This window comes from Tinamus guttatus, unplaced genomic scaffold (assembly GCF_059628265.1).
Source record: "Tinamus guttatus ecotype Peru unplaced genomic scaffold, ASM5962826v1 Tinamus_guttatus_pri_ptg000012l, whole genome shotgun sequence".
NCBI classification, from domain to species: Eukaryota; Metazoa; Chordata; class Aves; order Tinamiformes; family Tinamidae; genus Tinamus; species Tinamus guttatus.
Window position 1 is genome coordinate 328745 of NW_028288546.1, and position 21913 is coordinate 350657.

At 34.4% G+C, this 21913-nt stretch overlaps 1 protein-coding gene across 3 annotated transcripts in view; it reads left to right on the top strand.

The window, feature by feature from the left end:
• CSMD3 (CUB and Sushi multiple domains 3) overlaps nucleotides 1–21913 on the top strand; it is a 574767-nt gene that overhangs the window by 187032 nt on the left and 365822 nt on the right. For all 3 annotated transcript variants that reach the window (XM_088523156.1, XM_088523167.1, XM_088523178.1), the window contains exon 6: nucleotides 21530–21642. In XM_088523156.1, the coding sequence (XP_088379282.1) occupies nucleotides 21530–21642 (113 nt within the window). The remainder of the gene's footprint in view (nucleotides 1–21529; nucleotides 21643–21913) is intronic.

Genomic DNA, 21913 nt, shown 5'->3' on the forward strand with positions numbered 1-21913 from the left:
TTTGTGCAGTTGGTGTGTTTTGCATCTAGAAGATGGTACAAGGAAGCAGATGAGCTGCAGGTGATAACTGTTGAGCTTGGAGCAGATTCTATGTGATAGATCTGTGGTGAAAATAGTGGGGAGAATTTGAGAGACTGAGAAAAAGAAAACAGGTCTGTAGGCAGAATTAATCTTTTGTTCGACTTTTACTACAAAAATAGCTACAAGAGCGGAAACAACAAAGTTGTTTCTCCTCCTCCTCTAAAACAGGCAGCAGATATCTTTGGGCAAGGTGGTATTTAACTAAACAAGGTTAGCAAAAGTTAAGGGATAGCAGGAATACATCATAAAACTATTGTCTGGGTTGACTTTCTGATAATGTGTTGTATATTATAGATTTCATCCTACTTTTTTGAAGGACAGAGAACAGAAAAGAAGTACTTGTACTTGCATCCTTGACAAAAATAATAATAAAAAAATGCAAATACTAACACTTTAGTGTTTGCCTCTGTGCCTTTTCTTTTTTTTTTTTTTGGTGCAAGGCAGTTCAGCATTTCACTTACACCACACTGCATGCAGAGCAGTTCAAAAAGCAGAGTACATTCTGTAATGCATAGGGGCAGTTTTGATGGTGGTTCTGGGAGCGTTAGGAGGGGAGTTTGTTGCAGTGATTGCAGAGGTGGGTGACTGACAGTTTTTCTTCTCTTGCTCTGTCATTGTGTGGTTCCATTTGGTGACCACTGATTGAAAGGGATATTGCAACTGATTTTCCACCCTGTAGTCACAAATCACTTAATAAACATGAAGCAGATTTGAATCAGATAAGGGAAAAATACCAAAGCATATGTTTGACTCTAGAGGCTGAGGTGATGCAATGTTATATCCTGTTATTTGCTCTTTGAAAAAATAGAGAGTTATTCCACAATACCATGTTGTAGTAACTTGTTCTTTTTTTCTGTATTCATTCCTCAAACAGAATAGATAAATGTAACTATGAGAAAAAATATCTTTATATCTCCACAGTATAGTAAAGGCCTGAAGTCTACACTTTCCTTTAAAGACATATTTAGTTATTTTGTGACATTTACAATAAATAGCCTCAATCTTTGGTAAAGAGAGAATCTGACTTAAACTACATGAAATGCAAATCAACCAAAGGTTTAATTATAGTTTAATCTGGAGTTCAGTATGTTATGTGTGGGACTGTGTGCCAGGTTGTAGGAAAAAGCAAGAGAGAATGCTAGAATCTAATAGGCAGGATAATTCAGGGTGCAGGGATTTCAAGGGGTCTCTACTCTTGCTGAAAGCAGACTCAGCTGTGGAGTTGGAGCAGGTTGTTCAGGATTTTATCTAGACAGGTTTTGAAAACCTCTGTAGCTGGAGACCTCACAACCTCTCTCCAATCTGCTCTCGCAAGGAACAAGTTTTCCCTTGCATCAGAAATTTTTGGAACGAGCCTGGATCAACACACACAAATTAATTTTAACCAAACAACTATTTTTGGTCCAGATAATGGTTCTTCATGGATGGGCAGGAGTATGACCTTTTCTCTGGGCAGGCTGGGTGATTGGCCAATTACGGTTCAGGAGGAGAAGATGACTGGGTACATGTTGGAGGCCTTCCCTTTCGGGTGAGGGAATGGGATATGTTCACTGCCAGAGTCACAAATCACCTTGCTTCGCTTGAAACTGTAATCAGCTAGTTTTGTGTCAGAAGTTCTACTACATAAAACAGTCAAGGATAATTTGATGTACGTATGTATTTTTTGTACATATGTACTTTATGTATTAATGTATGTATGTACAGGCATGGAGTCAAATGTAGTCAAATATGGAGTTACCTTGGTTCATACTGATACAAATTTAGATAAATTTGTGAAGGATTTAGGTGGGTGTTTTATTTTAGATGGAACATTGCTTTTGAAAAGAAAAAGGAAGCTCTAACTCCTATCTGCTGTTTATTTTTGCTCTTATTTCCAGTTCATTTCCAACCTAGCGTTGCCTTGGGTATTTATATAGTAGCAAAAGAACTGTAGACTGAATGATGACATCCATACAACTATTCATAAATCTTAGTTTCATGTCGAGGGACTTCACATGGTTAGTTGATTCATTTTGTATTTCTCTTTAGGTTATTGTATTCCTATTATAGTATACAATATTTTGTTGCCATCAAGCTACACCATGATGGGATGGCAGAATTTTTATTGCTGTTTCAAAAATATAAGATACATTTGCAATTTCTTGAAGTACATAGCACTTCTGAACAAACATTTACTTTTCCTATGTTTATGAGTACTCCAAAATGAATCTTAAAAAGACTTATATGAAGAGATACTCTATAGTGATATGATTACATCAGTTTCCTAAAGCCTTACCAATGTTTTGAAACAAATGGAAAAATAATTCTCAAGGATCTGTACAAGGTAGGAGAATACTCAGAATTTTTCACCTTTCCTTTTGTATAGTTTCACTGACTGATGTAGTTGCACTTCCACAAGCGCCTTAAGGCTCCTTGGTTGACCCAGGTCCTTCCATTGTTGTTCATTGATGCTCTGTTTTATAGAGAATTACATAAATGATAGTCTGAACGTAGGGCTTTTGACTAATGAATTCTTAGAAAGGACAGCTAGTTAAAAAAAAAAAAAAAAAAAAAAAGAAGTCTAGTGCTTCTGACTCAGCAGTGTCTAGAACCAAATAAAAACAGAATCTTACTCTGGCAAAATAATTCACTTGTGCTGATGTGGCCGTTTAATGTTGTCTCAAGATGGCGATTCCTGGAGTAGTGAGAGAGACTGATTGGTCTTGTCTTGACTGAAACATCAGTGCTCAAATTGGCAAATTTCACCAGTAGGGCTGAAACAGCCCTATTTTATGCTTCAAGAGTTATATAGTCCTGGGAGGGGTATTACACGCTAAGCGTAACATAACGCTCAATACCCAAGAAAAGACAAAGCAATTCACAAGTTAGTTTCATTTTGTCATTCCAGAGGAATAATAATAACTTCATACTTCCCTTCCCATGTGTTCTCAGTTTTCCCCACACTCCCTATTGGCCTCATGCACCAATGTAAGCTATACATCCTGGGAGAAAAGGAATTCCCCAAATCCCAAATCATTCTTCTCCTCCTTTTTTTATTTTTTTATTTTTTTATTTTTATTTTTTTTGTTTTCCCGCAGATTTCAAACTGGAATACAAGAATAATGAAAAGTGGTCTGTATATTGCACATTGTCTCAGGCAACAATATCCAAATGTATAATGATGAAAGAAACCCTGTGCCTCCACAAGCAAATCCTGATAACAAGACACAGCATTATGTTCATGGGGTCTACGCCATTATTCAAAGCCTTATTCAGAGGCGTAGATTTTACTTTCTTTTTTTGTGATTGTCTGTTTATTTTTCCTTTTTAAATAATTTTAGGAACTTATGCAATTGCACTGCTGAGTTGAATCAGTATCTGAAAGAATTCATTAAGCTTATACAGTGGCCTATAAGCTTGCTATAGAAATTCTTTTATATTAAGGATCGAGACAATGTCAAAACAGTGTCACAACAATTTTTAATAATTGCATACCATTCAATGTCTAGATATCTGTGGACACAGTCTGCAGTGTCCTGATCATGATGTAACAGGGAGGAAAGGAGAAAATAAGCCGTTGGTACATGCTTTATATGTGTTCCTTTCCTTTGGTGCACAAGGAGGTTACAGAAGTGGGAAAAAAATGCTTCAAAATGCAGCAAACTAGAGCTAGGAAAAGGAACCTAGGAAAAATAAATTATTCTTAAAAAAAGAAGTTTGACATTAAAGCTATTCACATAATTATATCAATTTCTATTGTCTTGTTGGGAGTGAGAGGTTTGCAATTTTTTATCCAAAAGAAAAACCTTAATTTTCATTGCTTTGAAATTATTATGGCAAATTTATTTTAAGATATTTTTAAAAAATATAAGCAACATTTGAGAATTAAACAGTTCAGCTCATTGCTATGAGGGTTTTTATGAGGCTTTTTTTTTTCTGATTTAGCTAATAAAAATTCATTGTTCATACAGCTTTACAGATTACTAGTTTACTTAAAGTATGTCAACATATTTTTTTCTTTTAATATGGGGTGCTTGGATTTTCATAAATGTTTAATGTGATGTTTTACCAAGCCTTTTAAAGAAATCAGTTTGGGATGGTAGATTGAAAGATCCTCTTACAGATTGACAATGGATTATAGGATACAAAATGAAAGATAAAAGTGCATTCTCATTTTTTAGAGTGGCACCGTAGTCACCAAGGACCTGCACCGGGACTGGTATGTCTTTAGTGTCTTTTATTAAGTGACCTAAAAAAAGGGTGAATAAGAAAATATAGATTTTTGTAGATGATACACTATTATTCAGGACAGGGATACAAAGTTGATGCCAAACTGTTAAATGGATTTTGAAATATCGTGCAATGGAGTGATATGTAGTTTTGAATATTCATAAAAACTAACGCATGTGGATTTTGACTGGTGGAAAGTCGCAGAAGGCTGAGCCCAAGGTGGAAGCATTGCATGCAGGAACCAGGCCACCAGCTAGGATCTGAGATGCTCAGCTGTCAGAGCAAGTGTCTTCCCCTGTTTCCATGGTGTCAGTCCCAACTGCGCTGAAGGGTCTGCGATTTTGCATGTATGTTTATAATAGAATAGAAACCCTCCAGCTATAGCCATGCCACTCATTAAGTTTCAGATGATATATGACTGAGTGGTGGTACTCTTGAGGACACTCCATACAATTTCCCCAAGGCAAACACCTGCCTCATGATCCTCTTTCATGTTCCCATACCCTGTGCCAAGAAGCATACAGTGAAGTTACAGATGGCATAGGAAAAGGATAAAAATACATATGGAATAGAATCAATATGAAGAGAAATAGAGTAGTCCAAGACCTTTAAGTCTTGAAAAGAAGTGAGTGAGAAAGGACATATTCACCATTTTATGAATATTATATGCCAGGTGAATAAAGAACATTTATTCATCATTTGTAGTAATAAAATAAATAGGAACACTCAATGAAATTTATCAGGCAGCAGATTTAAAGTGAGAGGTAGCACTTTTCTGTACAATACATAATTAAGTTGCAGAAATCATTGCCATGGGGTGTTTTGGATAGTAAAATTATTACTAGGTTGAAAAATGGATCAGAAATTCATATAAAGTATCAAAGTCAGTTAAACATGAAGGTCTCCTAAGGGCTTCATTCAATAAGTCCACAGTTCATAAGATTACTGGAAGTTGTAATGATGTATATATAAAGGGATGAATGTCCTTCTGTATCTTCCCAGGTTCATATGTTCTTCATGCGGTATGTGTTACTGTTCATTGTCAGAAATTAGATATTTGTTCTAGTGAATTTTTGACTTAACATGTCAGTACATAAATCCTTCCATATCAAGGATATGCCCAATTTAAAGTCTTCACAGAACCTATTTTCTCTCAGACAATAGTCTGAGCACCCCTTATGCCAAAGAACCTCTTAGCAATTCATACAAGATAATGGTATATTTTCTTCCCACTCCAATAAGAACATTTTTTTTCTATTTACTTTCTATTATTTCTTTTTATTATTTCTTTTATATTATTTCTTTTATATTATTTCTGTATTATTTCCTATTAAAGAGTTATTTCAAGATTTTCTGTTTTCATGTTATATTTATTTAATCTATCAATGTCTGGTATAAATTTTACAGCCATCATTATATGATGTAAACATCAGAAAAAATGGTATCACTTCTAATCAACATAGAAATAAAGAGTCTGTGAAGAGGGAAATATACTGTTCAATCAATATAATGCTTTATTGAAGTGCCAGCCTTCCTTTGGATAATTTATGTGTTGGATTTTTCAGTGCAATTTCTGTATGCTGAGGCAGTAATATCTTATAATTCCAATGATGTTGATAAAATGTTTTTGCATGATGTATATAAAACAAAGAGATGATCATAGCTGAGACCTAGCAGAAGTAAGAGTCAAAGTTTTGCCTCAGACTTTTGGTTAACATTTTGAGGACTGAAGCTCAGAACATCGCAATTTAGGTGATCAGAATATCCTCCTTTTACCAACAAGTTTTATGTAAGAACAGCCAAAATTACCAAGTCATTACCTGAGATTTCAGGAAAAAACAAATCTGTTCATTCACTTGGCATAATCATTATTAAAATATGTACCAAATTTTTAATGTATCTTTGCATGGTTTCATTTTCTAGTCATTTGAAATTGTTATTTTTTTCTCTCTCTGTTAAAGAACTCCGTAAAAAAGATATTCATATAACTTGATAAGACAACTCTCAATCTTCTTTCTTAGCAAGTATACTTTTTGGATCTCTCTCTCTGGAACCTCACCATCTGATCAGCCACCTCTGTACCCTCACCTGCAGTGCTATGCTGGTATATTTGAATCAGCAGAGAAGCTACCTACCCCATAGAACCTTTACTTATCCTTGAAGTGCCTAACACATATTTCATGTGGATATATTGCAGTGTTTCATGACTTTTCTTCGTCCATTATTTTTTATGTCAAAGGATAAACTTTTACTATCATTCCTCTTGCTGAGCAAGAACATATTGTCCTGTATGTCCTAAGATAAGCTAAGGGTGAGGTGAAGGACTGTTGCAATGTGGCTTAATTTCTTTTGGTAAATGACATTGTCTTTCCAAAAAAAAAAAAAAAAAAAGTATTTTTTGCCACTTTGAGCTTCTTAACAGAACTCTTAACAGAACAGCAACTCTGTAATGACATTTTATCATATATCTGTAATCTATATATATGAAAAAATCTGAGATGCATTCCTTAATATATCTCCACTGATATATATTTTTACATATATGTGTTATTCCAGAAAGAGAAAATAAAAGTAGTGCTGTCGTAAAGATACATTATTAAATCTTTAATCAGAAGAGCAAAGCGTTTTGTTTTCTTTTTTTCTGAGAAATTATTTGAAACACATAAAAGGCTATTCAAAGGCAAAGAGGACTTTATTTATGTGTAAATCAATATAAGAGCAGAATGGGTATTTCAAAATGGATATGGGCTGACTATATTTTTGTAATTAAACAAGGTCTTTTTTTATTTCAAAAGTTATTGAGACTTACTTTTAGGTTACTTTAGGTTTGGTTATAAGAAACCAAAGCATGAAAAGGGTTAAGGCAATTTGAGTGAAATTTTATGAAGTGGTAAAGAAAAGACATCAGTCCTAGAAAAGAAGGGCAGTAGGCATTCAAAAAAAAAAGTAAATTTCAAAAAAGGAGGGTGAGGATAATCTGTAAGAGATCTGACAGTAAGTGAAAATAATATGCACATAATAGCAGAATATCCTAATGCTAAATAAAAATATAAATCATAATAAACCATTAAAGCTCCCACTACAGCCTTAAGAACATAACAATCATACAGGAATTTTGCAGAAAATGAGAAAAGTGTCACATAGCTAATGAAAAAGGTATGCAGTAACTATGAGAAGGCTATGGAAAGAGAATCAAAAAGGCTATAACATACACTGAGTTAAAACCAAATGATATAAAAGACTATAACTGATATAAGGGTCTATAACTATACTAGAAGTGGATAAAAAAATGGCCCTCAGTGCAGAGCAAATAACAGGAAAAGAGGACAACTGGGAAGCTATGACAGAACACTTTTAGCTTTGTTTTCTGGAAAAGAATTGGAGTAAGTGATTTTAAAGGATTTATTGCTTAATAAAAAAAATGTGATTGAGTTTACTAATGATTTCATTTACATTTCAAAGCAGAATGAAAAAAATGACTAAATGTAGCCTCTAAATATATTTTGGAAAATTTACCTGGAAAATGCATGCGAAGAATAGTTATCAGTGAATCTTAATCTGAAAACCATTCCAGATTGATTCTGCAGGGTTCAGGTCTAGGTCAGGTTATACTGGGTATTTTCACAGAACCTTGGCTAGTGAGAAGGAATTGTGCATAAACAGTGATTATGACATCAAGCAGTGGTAGAGCGAGGGGAGAATAAGCAGTTCAGAGGATGGAAATAAACTTCAAAATGATGCTGATAAATTCAAGTGGACATGCAAGCATCAACAAGGTGAATTTTAATTAAGGCAAGTACAATATGCCATATATTATACAGGAGAAAACAAAGGCATAAATATAAAATGACAAATGAACACCCAGACCATAGTACAGCAGGAAATACACCCAAAGTTATAATTCATAACAAAATAGTCAATTTTATGGGCATTATATTCACTATTTGCATAGTTGTGTATGTTTTGCATGTGTGTGTATGTGCAAAGATAAATTCTAATTAGATAATTTTAGACATTTTAGACATTTATAGATAAGAGTCAACTTTTACTAGAAGTAATTTATGCTGTATCATTTCTCAGCCAAATGTTGTGCACAAGTACAAAATACTGGAAAATAATTTATTTCTGTGATAAATTAAATCAAAACTATTAATTTAAGGAATGCTAATTGAAACCTCCACTGGTTTGGAAAAACTACATAATGAGCTGTCCTTTGAAATGAGGCATCTGATTCTCCTTGAGTGTAATATATTTCATTCTAACAACAAAATACCATCTTCTAAACTTTGTTTTGCTTTAAGAAACATTTTCGCCTCTGTCCTGTATAGAAACTAACACCTCTTATTCTGTAGTGGTCCTACTTTGTTCATATTTTTTTTTGAGAAGTAGGAAGCAGATTTCCATATCAAGACAGAAGTATTCATTTTAAAATGTGTTTTTAAAATTTAAAGTTGAAAATTTCTCAGTACTGTAAATTTTATTATTTATAACACAGATTTATTATTCATGACACAGATTGCTCTAGTAAAATCCATTTGAAATATTCCTATTTACTAATTGCCTTTTGTTATTTAAAATAACATTACTTATCTGCATTTTAAAATATACTGTGAGATTTCATAATACTCAGAAGACTCTTACACATTCTTCTTAGCTAATAATTTCTTGTTGTTTTGGTTCTTTAGACATTTATTGCTCTTTAAATCTTCCGTATGGCCTCTGCTAACAGGCAGTATGATGTCTTCTGTTGGACAAATTAAACTACAAATGTTCAGCTCAGAGGCATGCTTCCAAAGCATGGAGAGGTTAAAATGTTGTGACATGGATCAGTAGTTTACAGTTTGATTTACTGGGAACAGCAGGTCGCCAGCAATCAAATGCATGCAGTGGTGTCCCTACAGGGTACTTTTTTTTTTTTTTTGAAAGTAACATTTAATTTTCAAAAGAAAATAATTACTTAAATAGTGATTTTACACATAAGCGTGTATAATGAATTTTAATTAGTGGAATAATACTTTTTTTACAGGTATACATACACACACTTAACTTACAAAGTAAGAACAAAAATTCCATTTTTTCATAAGGTTTTCTATAAATGTTTCTTTTGCAAATAGCTTCTGTAATATTTGCTATTCTATAAAATACAGATAACACTGCAGGAACATGGATCTCTTATTCAGCTATCTTAGCTATCTTAGCATATATAAACTCAATAATCACCTATTTCTTGATTATTTCCTCTTCAACATGGTATCTTGGAAGAATTTGACACAGACCCTTCTGATGTGAATAGTCCTTTATGTGTATCTATAGGGTTTAGCTCAGTGCCATATCAGCATATGTCTAGAACTGGAAGCAATGTAGCTGTGTCAGTGGGAATCTTCGCTTGAGGTTATTGTTCCTGCTTCTCAGGGTGAGTGAGTATCTCTGCATGATGCTTGTCCGTGCAACAGGAGTAGTCCGGACTGTAAGGCAACAATCCATGGTGCGAGACTCTTCAGTTCAATGTCTGATAAGTGCTTTAGGTTTTTTCCCAGTGATTATGTGCACACAAGTAGAAGTGTGATGTGCACAGCTTTTGGGAAGATAGACTTGACTACCCCAGTAGTATTGCTGTGCACTGTGTAGATGAGCCAATTGCTTATAGAGTCTTCCCTGAAATGAATGGATCTTGACTCTGAGTAAAGAGCAAAGGAGATGACTTCGGACACTTTTAGGACCATTTGTTTGGATGGGTGAAAGAGTCTCTTGTAGCTTTTAGGATTCAGTGTGCATTTCACAGATGCTGGGTTTAGTGCCAGAAAGAACTAGTGGATCACCTAGTCTTCCTTCCTATAAATGACAGGCTCCTATATTTCTTTTGTTTTCCTGTGCTAAGCTCAAAAAGTGACTGGACTAAAGATTATCATCTAGAAAAGCTTTCAGTCTTGGCTGAAAGCATCAAGAAATTACAACGAACACACCCCGCCTTTGATAATTGGTCCAGTGGTTCTCGTCATTGTTTGCAAATAAAAGAATACTTATTACTCTTGAATATGTCTAGCATTGATGTCAGCTGTTGACTTTTTTCATTTCTTTGGTGGGTTAAAGAAAGATATGCTAAGAAAAAGCTCTTTTAAGATGTATTTTGCTTTTGCAAATATGAGCTACTAGAATGGCAGATAGAGAAACTTTCATATTTGTGACAAAGTAACTTTTTCCAGCAAAGCCTGTAGGGTCCATGATTTTGCTACAGAGTGGAAGTAATTTGACTTACATTTTAAATTTTAACTCCAGCCAGACTTTCATGCCAATTTCCCTTTGATCTGTACAGGAAATATAATCAAAATTCTTCTACCATTTTGAATATTGCACTCCTCAAAGTGCCCTTGGTTTTGACTTCTGTACTTACATGAAATTCTGAGGATTAAGGAATGAAGCTAGTGCAAGGTAACTGCAGGGAGAAATGTCTTTTCCTTCCGATCTCTCATGCTTCCCAATGTCTTTAGTGTGAATCTGACAATAGCAGACTGTGTGGGGAAAAAGAAAAAAAAAAGCCCCAAGGAGATTAGAGGTTGAGGAGGGCAAGCTTCATCATGAACATCTTCCTGGAGGTAACTGCAGGCTAGTGATGATTTGTTATAAACTTCCCCTGTCTGTTTGGAGAAGAGAAAAACATTGATCTTAGGACCTGTGTAGACACTCAAAGAGTGAGCATAGCCTCACAGGGATAGATACTGCAAAGGTTTTTGCACTGGTAATGTTACTGGAATTATTAGTGAAGTTTCTTCTGTATTAATTAGAAAATTTGGGCTACTGAATGATTAAAGTGTTGGACTAACACTAAATTCTTGGCCGAATAGGTAGGATGTTTCGTTTTACTCCAGCAAGATTACAACTATATGTATGTAATTTGACTATAGTATATTGAACATCCACTTTTAGTAACAGGCACAATGTTTTGTTGTTTGGTTCACTTATTAAGGCTCTCCAGAAAGAGCAAGCATTCCTTACCTACCCAGGCAATAGACTTGTAAGTGTAATTCTTCTCTATACAGAATAAGAAAAAAAGAAAAAAGAAAAGAAAAAAGAAAAAAGAGAAAAAAAAAAGAGGTCTGAGGAAAAATCCTAGTTATAAAAAGTAATAGATCTTGGCAGTACTATAAGGGAGCAGAACTATGCAAGCATCTCACTGAGGACCATCTCAGCTATTCAGCTAGACTGTTACCCAGAGAAGAAACTAGTCAGATACAGGTCATTCTCAATTCAGTTGTATTTGGAATAGTTGTGAAAGTGGAGAAATGCGTGGAGAGGAAAACATTCTGTCGCATATATCCATATGCCTGTCCTGGGTCCTCAGCTCATTAATAAAGGCCTTCAGAGAGCTGTGGTTTTGAAGCAGATCTTGTCCCAGAGCTTTGCGATCAGATAGCAAGGAGATCAAATCCTGTGGCAGCCTGGTCTCCCTCCCTTTAGCCTCCCTTGCACACCCTGCCAGGCTCTGCTAGTTCTGCTTGAGCAGAGGCCGTGTCGAGTGGTACATTCAAGTCCTGCCTCTGCTCCTTGCAGGCTTGCCTCAGTCTGGGGAGACCTTGCTTTGATCTCCCCAGTCACACAGGGGGACCCTGCAACTTGCTGCATCGTTTGAGGCAGCAGGACCCATACACTAACAATCAAGCACAGCCTCAGTAAGGGTTATGTGTATTTGTATTGATCAGCGGTCTGATAAGAAAAATTGAGTCGTAAGATCAAGTCACTTTGCATACGAGATATTTATACTATGCTTTTAATTAAAGACTCCTTTAAAGTCCCTAACATCTGTATGAAAAACAGCTACTTAAGATATCAGCGTCTCAGAGGACCAGGACAGCAGCACTGTCCATCAGCATTACGTTTACTATTTGTATCACAAACAAGAGGCTACTTGTGTTGTAGACTAACATTACAGAGTACTTGTGTTTGAGACTCTTCCTTTCATCATACTTCTTTATTCTGTCAATTCAACAGATTACTTGGAAAATCTTTGGCATATGAATATTTGGATTTATAAGTTGCAATCTAAGTTTGAAGTTAGAAAATATTTCTTAATCTTGGCACCTTTCAGCATTTCACACCCACAGTGCTATAAACTTTCATTAATCTTCAGTCAGATCTTTATCCAGTTCTTAATGATCATGCAGTAGTTTCTCATAGACTTTATATGGGAGTAGCTTCACTTTAGAAGGGCTTTCATATATTTCAACTTTGATGTTTTTAAAACATTTAAAACATTTTTTACACTCTTCCAGTTATCATCTTAACTTCACAGAAAAAAAAAAATCTTAGTGTTAGTTATTTTTATACTTCTAGCAGAGTAACTCAAAAGTTAATTGATTGCTAAAGAACTTACCATAAAAAAAAATCAAGGTGAAATGAGGTACAATATTTTTATCTTTTTCTCTCCTTCCAAATATTGACTTGTTTAACTTTTTATTTGTTTTACAAATCAGAATAAATTATTATAGTGTAGTATCTACCTAAAAGTTTAATTTAGTTTTAAATAGCTATTAGTTAGATTAAATATGAAGGATGGTGATGAGCTCTTTTACTAACTGAAAATGGCTTTTTTTCAATCATTTGGCTGTAGATCTGAGACATGGAAAACAGAAGTAGGTCTGTAGCTAGCTTAAATCTTGTCAGCATCCTGAGTCCAAATGAAATAAAATGCTTAGTCCTACTCCTGACAGTTTTACATGAGACTAATCTACTAACCATTTAAAACTTGACATATTACTCAGAAACTGCTAATAAAACATTGTATTCTGGACACTGCATTTTTTTTTTTCAAATTGAGAGTGACACGGATTTATGGAAAAGAGTCTATCTTCTCCTCCCAAATTGAATGAGAAGTGTTTCCTTTTTCCTCTGCTCTGTATCTCATGAGTGGACACTGGACTATGTTGATGTAGAAGATTAACTCAATTCCTTTCTTCTTTTTGTTTATTTACATGCTTTCTGCATCTCCAAGTTAATCTCTCCCTTACTACATTGTTTCTTGATGCATCATTTGAAGACTCAACAGTGAAAGTTATGAGCTGTATGTTTTCATTAAATAACTCTGTAATCACCTTGCACATTGGTTTGTTTTTCAAGTCACTGCATTATCTCATCTATGCAGATAACTAGCTGAGGAGCTCCTGAACCACCATAGGAATTAACTCAAGTTTTCTGGATGCACACACTGAAGAAGTCCTGATACCCAGCTACCACAGCATTACAGCTTGAGTTTTGTACATGCGGGGCACTTAACATTTCCATTCAATTAAAACTTCTACATCTCCTGCCGCAGAGTTATCTCATGAATTCTTTACTATAATACAGACATTGCTATATATGTGGGTACTACAAAAGCTACAGTTCTAACTCTAGGAAACCCACAGCTCTGTATTCTTTTTATTTGAATATTTGTACTGGAAATATTTTCACAAAAGAACAATTTATAGAAAATTATCCATCTTGTCGACCTCTTCAAATAAAATATCCATTAACGTGTAACATTTATTTGATATCTTTGACAAATTCACATCTTGAGTTCTCAGTTTAGACAACAATGGATTTTGTAAGAGATAATGGGGAGGACACAGGGGAGTTGGACTGTCTCTTTGACAATTTATGTCACAGTGTCCTTGCACCAAAATGATTTAATATAATTTATATAGGAAACATTTTTCCAAAAAAAAAAAAAAAAGATAAAAAGAAATAAAAGATACTCTCAAGTTGTCCTACAACAGACATTTATATTTATAATGGCTATCATTAAAGGCTATTAATCTCAATACCAGACTCAGAAACTTAAAGGACATTGATGAGCAAACATAAAAAATATATATATTTCTGTAGTAATTGACCATAAGGTTAATGATTAGTTAGTTTTTAAATCCCAGTATTTTCACACAGAGCAATATTAATGACTGGACTGATGGAAAAAGAGCGATATGTTGACTTAATTACTAAATCAGTCGGGATCTTTTCAAAATCAGTAAAATGGCAGTCAGTTTCAGCTCTACTTTTTTTAATGTGAATCTAGTTCTTTCTGAACAGAAAGAACTGGAAATTGGATTTTCTGACTACTAAAACTGAAAGACTTGATATCCTTTCCTCATTCCTATCCAGAAAAGAAAGATTGAAATCTACCAAGATTTCTGCAGAAAGGTACCACTTCAATGATTTTATGGGTTAAAACAGTCTTTGGGAAAACTTATATTGAATTTCCCATGTAGATTTGTTAAATCAGAAACTTAAATCTTGGTCTTGTGTAAACAAAAGAGTGCCCTTACATCTAGGTTGTGACTTTTGCAAAGATGCTCAGAATGAATCTTGTTAACAGCAAGAGTAATTGCTTTATGGGATCAAGTCAATCATGGAAGAAAGAATACTAGAATTGTTGGCTAATAAGTATATGTTTTACACATTTAGTACAAACCAGTGTAGCAAGCACAGTAAGCTTTGTCTGGTTGTTACCTCACTTTGGTGACAGTTTACTAATTTACAGAAATTGAATAAATCCTTTGTCAGATGCTGAGAGAGAGATGATCTTGATGGGTGGTTCTCCTCATTTAGGGGCAGGAGTTGTACCATGCATAATTGTTAACTCCCCCACTAACTTCTACACATGCATGGCCAATGCATGGCCTTAGCAAAATCTGTGATACTTTGTCCTCTTTTTCTATCAAAACTTTTAGTATCAATGCAGTTTTGCAGTTTTCTTTCAACAAACTACCTGGACTAAGCAGGGAGATTCCACACAGCTACAGCTAGCATGAAAGCAACCGTTCAAGAGACTGGATGAAGTCTACATGCTAAGATATGTTAGCCCACTTAGGCCTGTGTTAGCCTAAGCATGGCCATTGCAAGAATTTGGTAGCATTAGTTTGATAGTATTGATTTCAGCAGTGCTTCCAGCTGGTGCATCAACCTCAATTCACCTTCTTGATCAACTCGATTTCTACGAACCTTTTAAGGCTTTTAAGGGAGCCTTAAAAGCTTAGTATGAAATAATAGTATTTTTACAATTTTTACAAGACCTCTTAGATTTGGATTTTTTTCTGGCCATCTTCAAGATCTATACTAATGCTTGTGCTAGAGGGGTTTATATGCTTTTTGCTTGGGACTAATCTTGCAACAAAACTAGAATGCACATACTTTGGAAATTAATTTTACTGAAAGCATACCTGGTTCTGTGTTACTGGTTTCTCCTCCAAACAGAATAACAACACACAAAGCTTAAACTCTGCTACTTTTGATAATCAAATAGAAGAACAGGACACTCAAATACAGCCAGAGATGCCTGTTCTTATTCTTGTTCTTCTCCTTCCTCCCATTCACCTATTTTGTAGTTTCTTGTTTAGTTGAAATTATTACTCATTTGTTCAGTGGTGTAATTGTGAGCAGGGCCTTTGTAGTCTGGCTACTCTTTCGTCATGTCCATATCAGATAAGCAATGCACAAAAAAGAAAACAACAATGTGAATGGAAACATATTTTAAATAGTTTGGCCAGCATGTGTTGAAGAATAACGTTTAAAATTTCTACTAAATCAAATGCTTTTGTTTTACAAACTCTCTCTTCTATCCCTCAATTCTTTGTGCTCTGGTTTTAAAGAAAGAGACAATTCTTTCTGGTTTCATTTTGTTGTACAAGATTTTTGCAAATTAAAGTTAGTTTTATACATGCACATAATTCAACAAGGCAGGGATTTTTGAAATGCTTGTGTGTCGTATTGTTAAAAATATAGCTAGCTATCAGTGTGTAGAAGTAAAGTGGAAGATAGTGTTTTATGTTATGTTTTCAAAGGAAATGTAAGATATGCACTACACCATTAAAAAACAAACTAATCTGCCCTCAATCCCACCTTGCAACATGAAATGGCAATTAGACATTAGGTTTTTGAGTGGGAATAAAATACTAATTGACTTCAACAGATTTAGCATGATGCAGAGCATTATTTTTGAAAATTACCACCTAAATAGTACAGAAAAGAGTGTAGTGATTTCCAAGAAGAATAAGATTTGTTTCTCAAAAAAAATTTAACACCTTATTTCTTCTGCAATTCAGTCATTTATCTGTAATTACAAAGGAAAGAAGCCGCCAAGGTGTGAACTTTCCTAAAGCATGTCTGTATGGATAGCTTTATATTTTTGCTACTATTCTTGGCTAGAAACAAATGAAACCAAGGTATATAATAAGTATTAAAAAACACTTTTTTTTCCAAATATGTTTTAAATAACATATTATCTAATAAAATTTTGTTGACTGCATATAATGGCAGAATACTTTAAGCCGTTGGTTCAGAAACAATGATATTGAGATTCTCCATGAACAGCTCCTATGCATTTATGGAAGACACTTCCACAGAGGAAACCTGTTCTCAACATAAATTTGCTATGCAAGATTCTGTACAGTTTGGATGGGGAGATATATCTTTCAAAGTACAAAAAAGGATTAGACAGCTGCATTTTACTTTATGGATAGGTGTTCTATTTTCCTTGGAAATAGAGGAAAATATTCTAGTGGATGCACTTTAGCTATGCTTGGAGCAATGGTTGGCACAGAAGCAGAGTGGATTGCCAGTGCATTATGTTAATGGTGAAAAGCTTTATAATTTGCTGAGGAGATAAATTGATATGAGAAAAGGAGTAGTTATATGAACAGAATAAGCAATCATTTTCTACCAGTTGCCATTACCAATTCTGTCAGCTTGCAAACCTACTTTCTGGAACAACCCCATAGAAATCACAAATTATAAAGATCTGATTTTTGGAAGTGTGAATTTAGTTAGAACTCGGCCAATATCAGCATATTTTTAATTAGAATGATCTTAAATATAGCCAATGGCTGTCAGGGATAAATGTGTTAATGAACAATTGACTTGATAGACAGACTTAACTAGATATTGCATATTTTAAAAATAAAACACTTTCTTATTTCCCCATGAGAATATTTAAATGGCTAGGGTGTAGTTTTCTCATGCCTAGCACTTTAACCTTTAGTTTAACTTTCACATGTTTTTTATGATAATTAAGGAGGAATTTTGCTATAGGCAGAATATGTGCTATTCAAAGTAGTTGCTAGGAAATAGGACATAAAATCTTAGTTTTGTTTCAATTGCTCAGTGAGACCTCCTCTAGTAAATGGTTTATTCTCAAATATGTAAGTAGCGAACATTTGTTACTTCTGTATTACTTAACAGTTAGCCAGAGATGTGAGAATTTAAATGAAAGTGCTCTTTTGCCTTGCATCATTAGGTAATGTTATTATACAGAGAAATAACCACACAGAAAAGTGCAACTAATTACACCTGTGCTTTCCAAAACCCAAGCATCTATATAGTATGTTTCCGACCTTTGTAATAAGATATTTAAGTCACTTAAATTAACACACTTTTAGAAAGTGTGTTTCCTGGGCAAATTAACAGTGAAAATCTCAGAAGGTCTCTGCCATGAATATAGGGCATAGTGCAGTTACAACAGCTTCTGCAATATACAGCAATGCATATCTAAAAGCCAGTAACGACAACAACGCAAAATAAAGCTAACCAGAAAAGGGACTTGATATGTTTGGGCTTTCTTTTTTATTTTCTTTTTTTCTCTGTTTTTTTTTAATGAAATTCTGGAGACCAGTATTGCTTATAGCTTATAGAACCAGGTCTGCTGAGCCAAACACCTCAAAAACAAGACAAATAGATGCTCAGCTGACAGCCTGGCAGGATGGGGCAAAGTAGCACCAGGCTGAGCAGTTGGCATATAACAGCTAGGGATTTTGCAGGTAGCATCTTTGCCTTTAATTAAAGGTTTCAACCAGAATGAAAATGTTTCATAGAACTTAACATTTTATCTCATGCTTACTAATTTGATAGTAGAATTATTTGATATTACAATTACTTTTCATCTTCTTTATGGTTCAATCCTTCCTGCATCATGGTAGAGTAATAGAGTGCTAGAAATTGCATATACATGAATATATGTGCATATAGAAACTTCCTGCCTGTACACATGATGTCTCGTGTGGAAAATGACTAAGTTAGATCACATTGGGGGATCCCATCTCTTTGTGTGAAATAAGGATTGAACTGGCTTGCTCAGTTTCCTGAGTGAGGGTTGTAACTTCTTAAGAGGCAATCTAAAAAAAATGAGAGACATCTTAATTGGTGTTTCTGATTGTGTTTTGTAGGGAATGTGCTAGGAACAGTCTTATTAGCTTGAGCTAACTGGATAACTTGCACAGAATACTTAGATTTTGCCTTCCAAGTTGTTTGGAAGGTTCCTTGGAGTGGAGTATTTACAGACAAGCACAGAAATGACTGGAAATTCTGTGGGGACGAGAGGAGAGGAGTTTCACATAAAAGGGACAAATACTTCAATATCTGCTCTCTGAGTAAATATATTAAAGATTGTCAGATGTTGCCACAGTGAGACTGATACATATTCTGCAATCTCATAGCACTAAATTAAAAAAAAAAAAGAGAGATATTTGGGGGTGGGGGGAGGCTGATGTAAAACAATGTCAGTAAAACATTTTTTCATTTATCTTGACACCTGAGGGAAGAACAGCACTAAAACTATTTCAGAAATATGGGAAATTATCTTAAAGTTACTCAATTTTCTGATGACTCAGAAAAATGGAAAGAATACTGCCTCTAAATTGTTACCATTTCAAAAGTCTTCTTCAAAAATAATAAATTTGCATAAGCTTAATAGACCTTTATTTAAGATGCATTTTAATTTTTTCCTCTCTAAAAAAGATGAATTTTAAAGTACGTGTTTTATTATGAATAGTTGTTGGCTTCAAACTGTTTGCTCCTGTAGCTTTGTAAGTTTAGGCCCACCTATTTTTGTGCTTTCCATTATACTGTTATAGTGTAGGTTTTTGTGATAAACCTTCATATTGCTAAAGTGCAATATATAGTGAGAGCTTTATAATATAATATTTCTCTTCCATGTATGAAGAAGATCTTGCACTGGATACTGATATATGGTGATATGTCCTTAAAAGTCCCATTTCTACTTCTAGGAAAGAATTAAAGCTCTTATATATTAGTTTTATACAAGACAATTATTCTGTAGAAAGTATTTATTGAAACTTGCATGTATGCTTTCTTGGGTCTTAACCACATCCCTTTCGTCGCTCCCACTTCCCCACTCCCAAGCCTGCTCAGGAATTCTAGAAATTGGGAAGGGGAGTTTGTTCAGAAGCTTGCTCCTGGATTTATGTCAAGTCATCGAGGTAAACAGGAGAAGATCCCCTTTGAGGAATCTAGGAAGGCATTTAGTAAGAAAGAGGCTATTGCATTTCCAAGAGAAGAATGATTTAGATGAAAATAATATGACCATAGTTGGAGAATGGTCTCCCACCAAATGACGCATGCAATTTTCCTGAATAGATCACCATAAGCAGAAATTGAATCTAGGGATTTGTATCCAAAAAGCATTCATTTTCACCAGTGGAGCTGAAACTTAGTTCTAATTACCTTCAAGCAAGAACTGAGCTCAAAATTTAGATCCAGGTCCTTTATGAGAACCAGAGGAAAAAAAAAAGGGAGGGGGGGGTTCAGGCACTTGTGATTATTTTTTTGAATTCACTATTATTTTTCATTATTGTATTTTATCTAGCTGTCTATTACTAATCTTATCTATTACTATCACAATATGATTTTAAACCTTGAATCATTAAGTCATTAAATAACTCCTGGGTAGTGTGTTTTGGAAAGGGTACGCACTGATATTAGCAAGGCAAAGAACGTGGATTTGGAGGAGGCCACTTCCCTGTCTAGTCAATACATTCCTCTATTATTGTTTCTAGAGAAAGGGTGAAAAAAATGCAGTGTTTCGTTTGAAAAGTTTTTATTAGAAGAAACTCAATTGTTTAAAGAAATTATGTTGAGATATCTTTCTAAGTTCCTAATTTAATATGAGAGAGGGTGGGAACTGTGCCTTCTGAAAGATTATCTGCAGCTATTTTTCTAGGTAAGATTGATTTGAATTTAGTTTAAAAGCTGGAGCTACAAACTTGCAGTCTTCTCTTTCAGTTTTCTTCAGTTACTTGCCTGCTAGATGATTTAGGGCACCTTGCTTTCTCTTTTTGCTGATTAGTTTCTCTGTTTATAAAATGGAAGTATCAATATTGGTAACGATATTGTACTTTGCAAAGTCACTTCTAAGATTAGTCTTTGGTAAAACCAAGAAATTATTAAAACAATCTATTTATTGTGGTATGTCTGAATAATTTTATGATCTGTTTCATTGTAGGCTTTTTCTTTCTCCAAGTAGAAGAGGAATACATCATGTCTAAATCTGTAACTGTGTACTTGTTGGCTAGAATTTCACTCTAATTACTGGAAGAAGGCTCTTTAGAAATAAATAGAAGGATCTAGATAGATGTACTGACTTTCATACCATCTAGATAGATATGCTGAAGATGTGTCTACTCCTGTTCTTAGTGTGAAATATTTTCTTGCTTAATTGACTTGATAGAAGCACTGTTTATCAAAAGGTTACTTACACTTTTATTTTTCAACTATAGCATCGTATCTATTAATAATAAATATAAAAATGCTCAGTCTTTTAATGAGCAATTCAAGAAAAAAAGTTACTGTAATTGGAGAAATATCTTGACATTAAAACAAAACAAAACACACACAAAAAAGCCCTTCCTTCATATTCCTTTAATAGCAAATATTCATTAAAGTGGAAGAAGTCGTATTTCATTTGTTGACTCTTGGGTTTAGGAAAATAATTGCTCTTGAAAAATAGGAGGCTATTTTGTTGTTTTAGGTTCTGCATAACTTAAGTTCTCCTACTCCACACCTTGAACATAAGAATCACAGGGTGTGATCCTTTCCCTGGGGGTCAGAGCAGTGCTCTGCCTAACCTGTGCTCTGAGTTAGACGGACGCAAAGGCTTTTTAGCCTTTGTGGCTGTGTCATAGAATCGCCATGACTGACAAATAATGTGGTTTCTGCATAAGCATTGGTTTGTTTTCTGATCACTTGGTCTTGCAGAGTGGACCAGACTGTCTATTCATACTTGGCATACTATACTATTCGTGGATGCATAAGAAGCCCCTTTCCTTTTTTTTTCATGAATTATGCATAAATATGTCAATTAATGTGTGTTAAAAAAATCCTTAAAGAATCTCTATCAAGTCTTTCTAACATTCTACTGATCTTCAGCCCTGATCAATTTAAGTATTTTATTAATATTTTGTATTTGATTGTCTCAATTCAGGCTCTCTGGAATGAACATACCTCCTCCAGTTATCAGCAACAAAAACTGGCTCAGACTTCATTTTGTAACAGACAGCAACCACCGATACCGTGGATTTAGTGCTCACTACCAAGGTACATTTAAAGATTTTTTTTTTCATTTTGTTTTTAAGAAAAATAATTATTTAAGCTGTAGAGGAACAGCAAGGATCATTTTATACCAACAAAATGTTCTTAAAAAAAAGGTAGCTCATATTTTCACAAATAATAAATTCAACTTATGTCAGTGTAGTATGTTAGACTATAGGTATTATGTAGTGTATATAATTATAGTTGAATTCAGTTACAGGAGATACCTACTTCAAGCGTGCACTGTGGAACTACTTAGGTTTTAAAAGATCCTAAT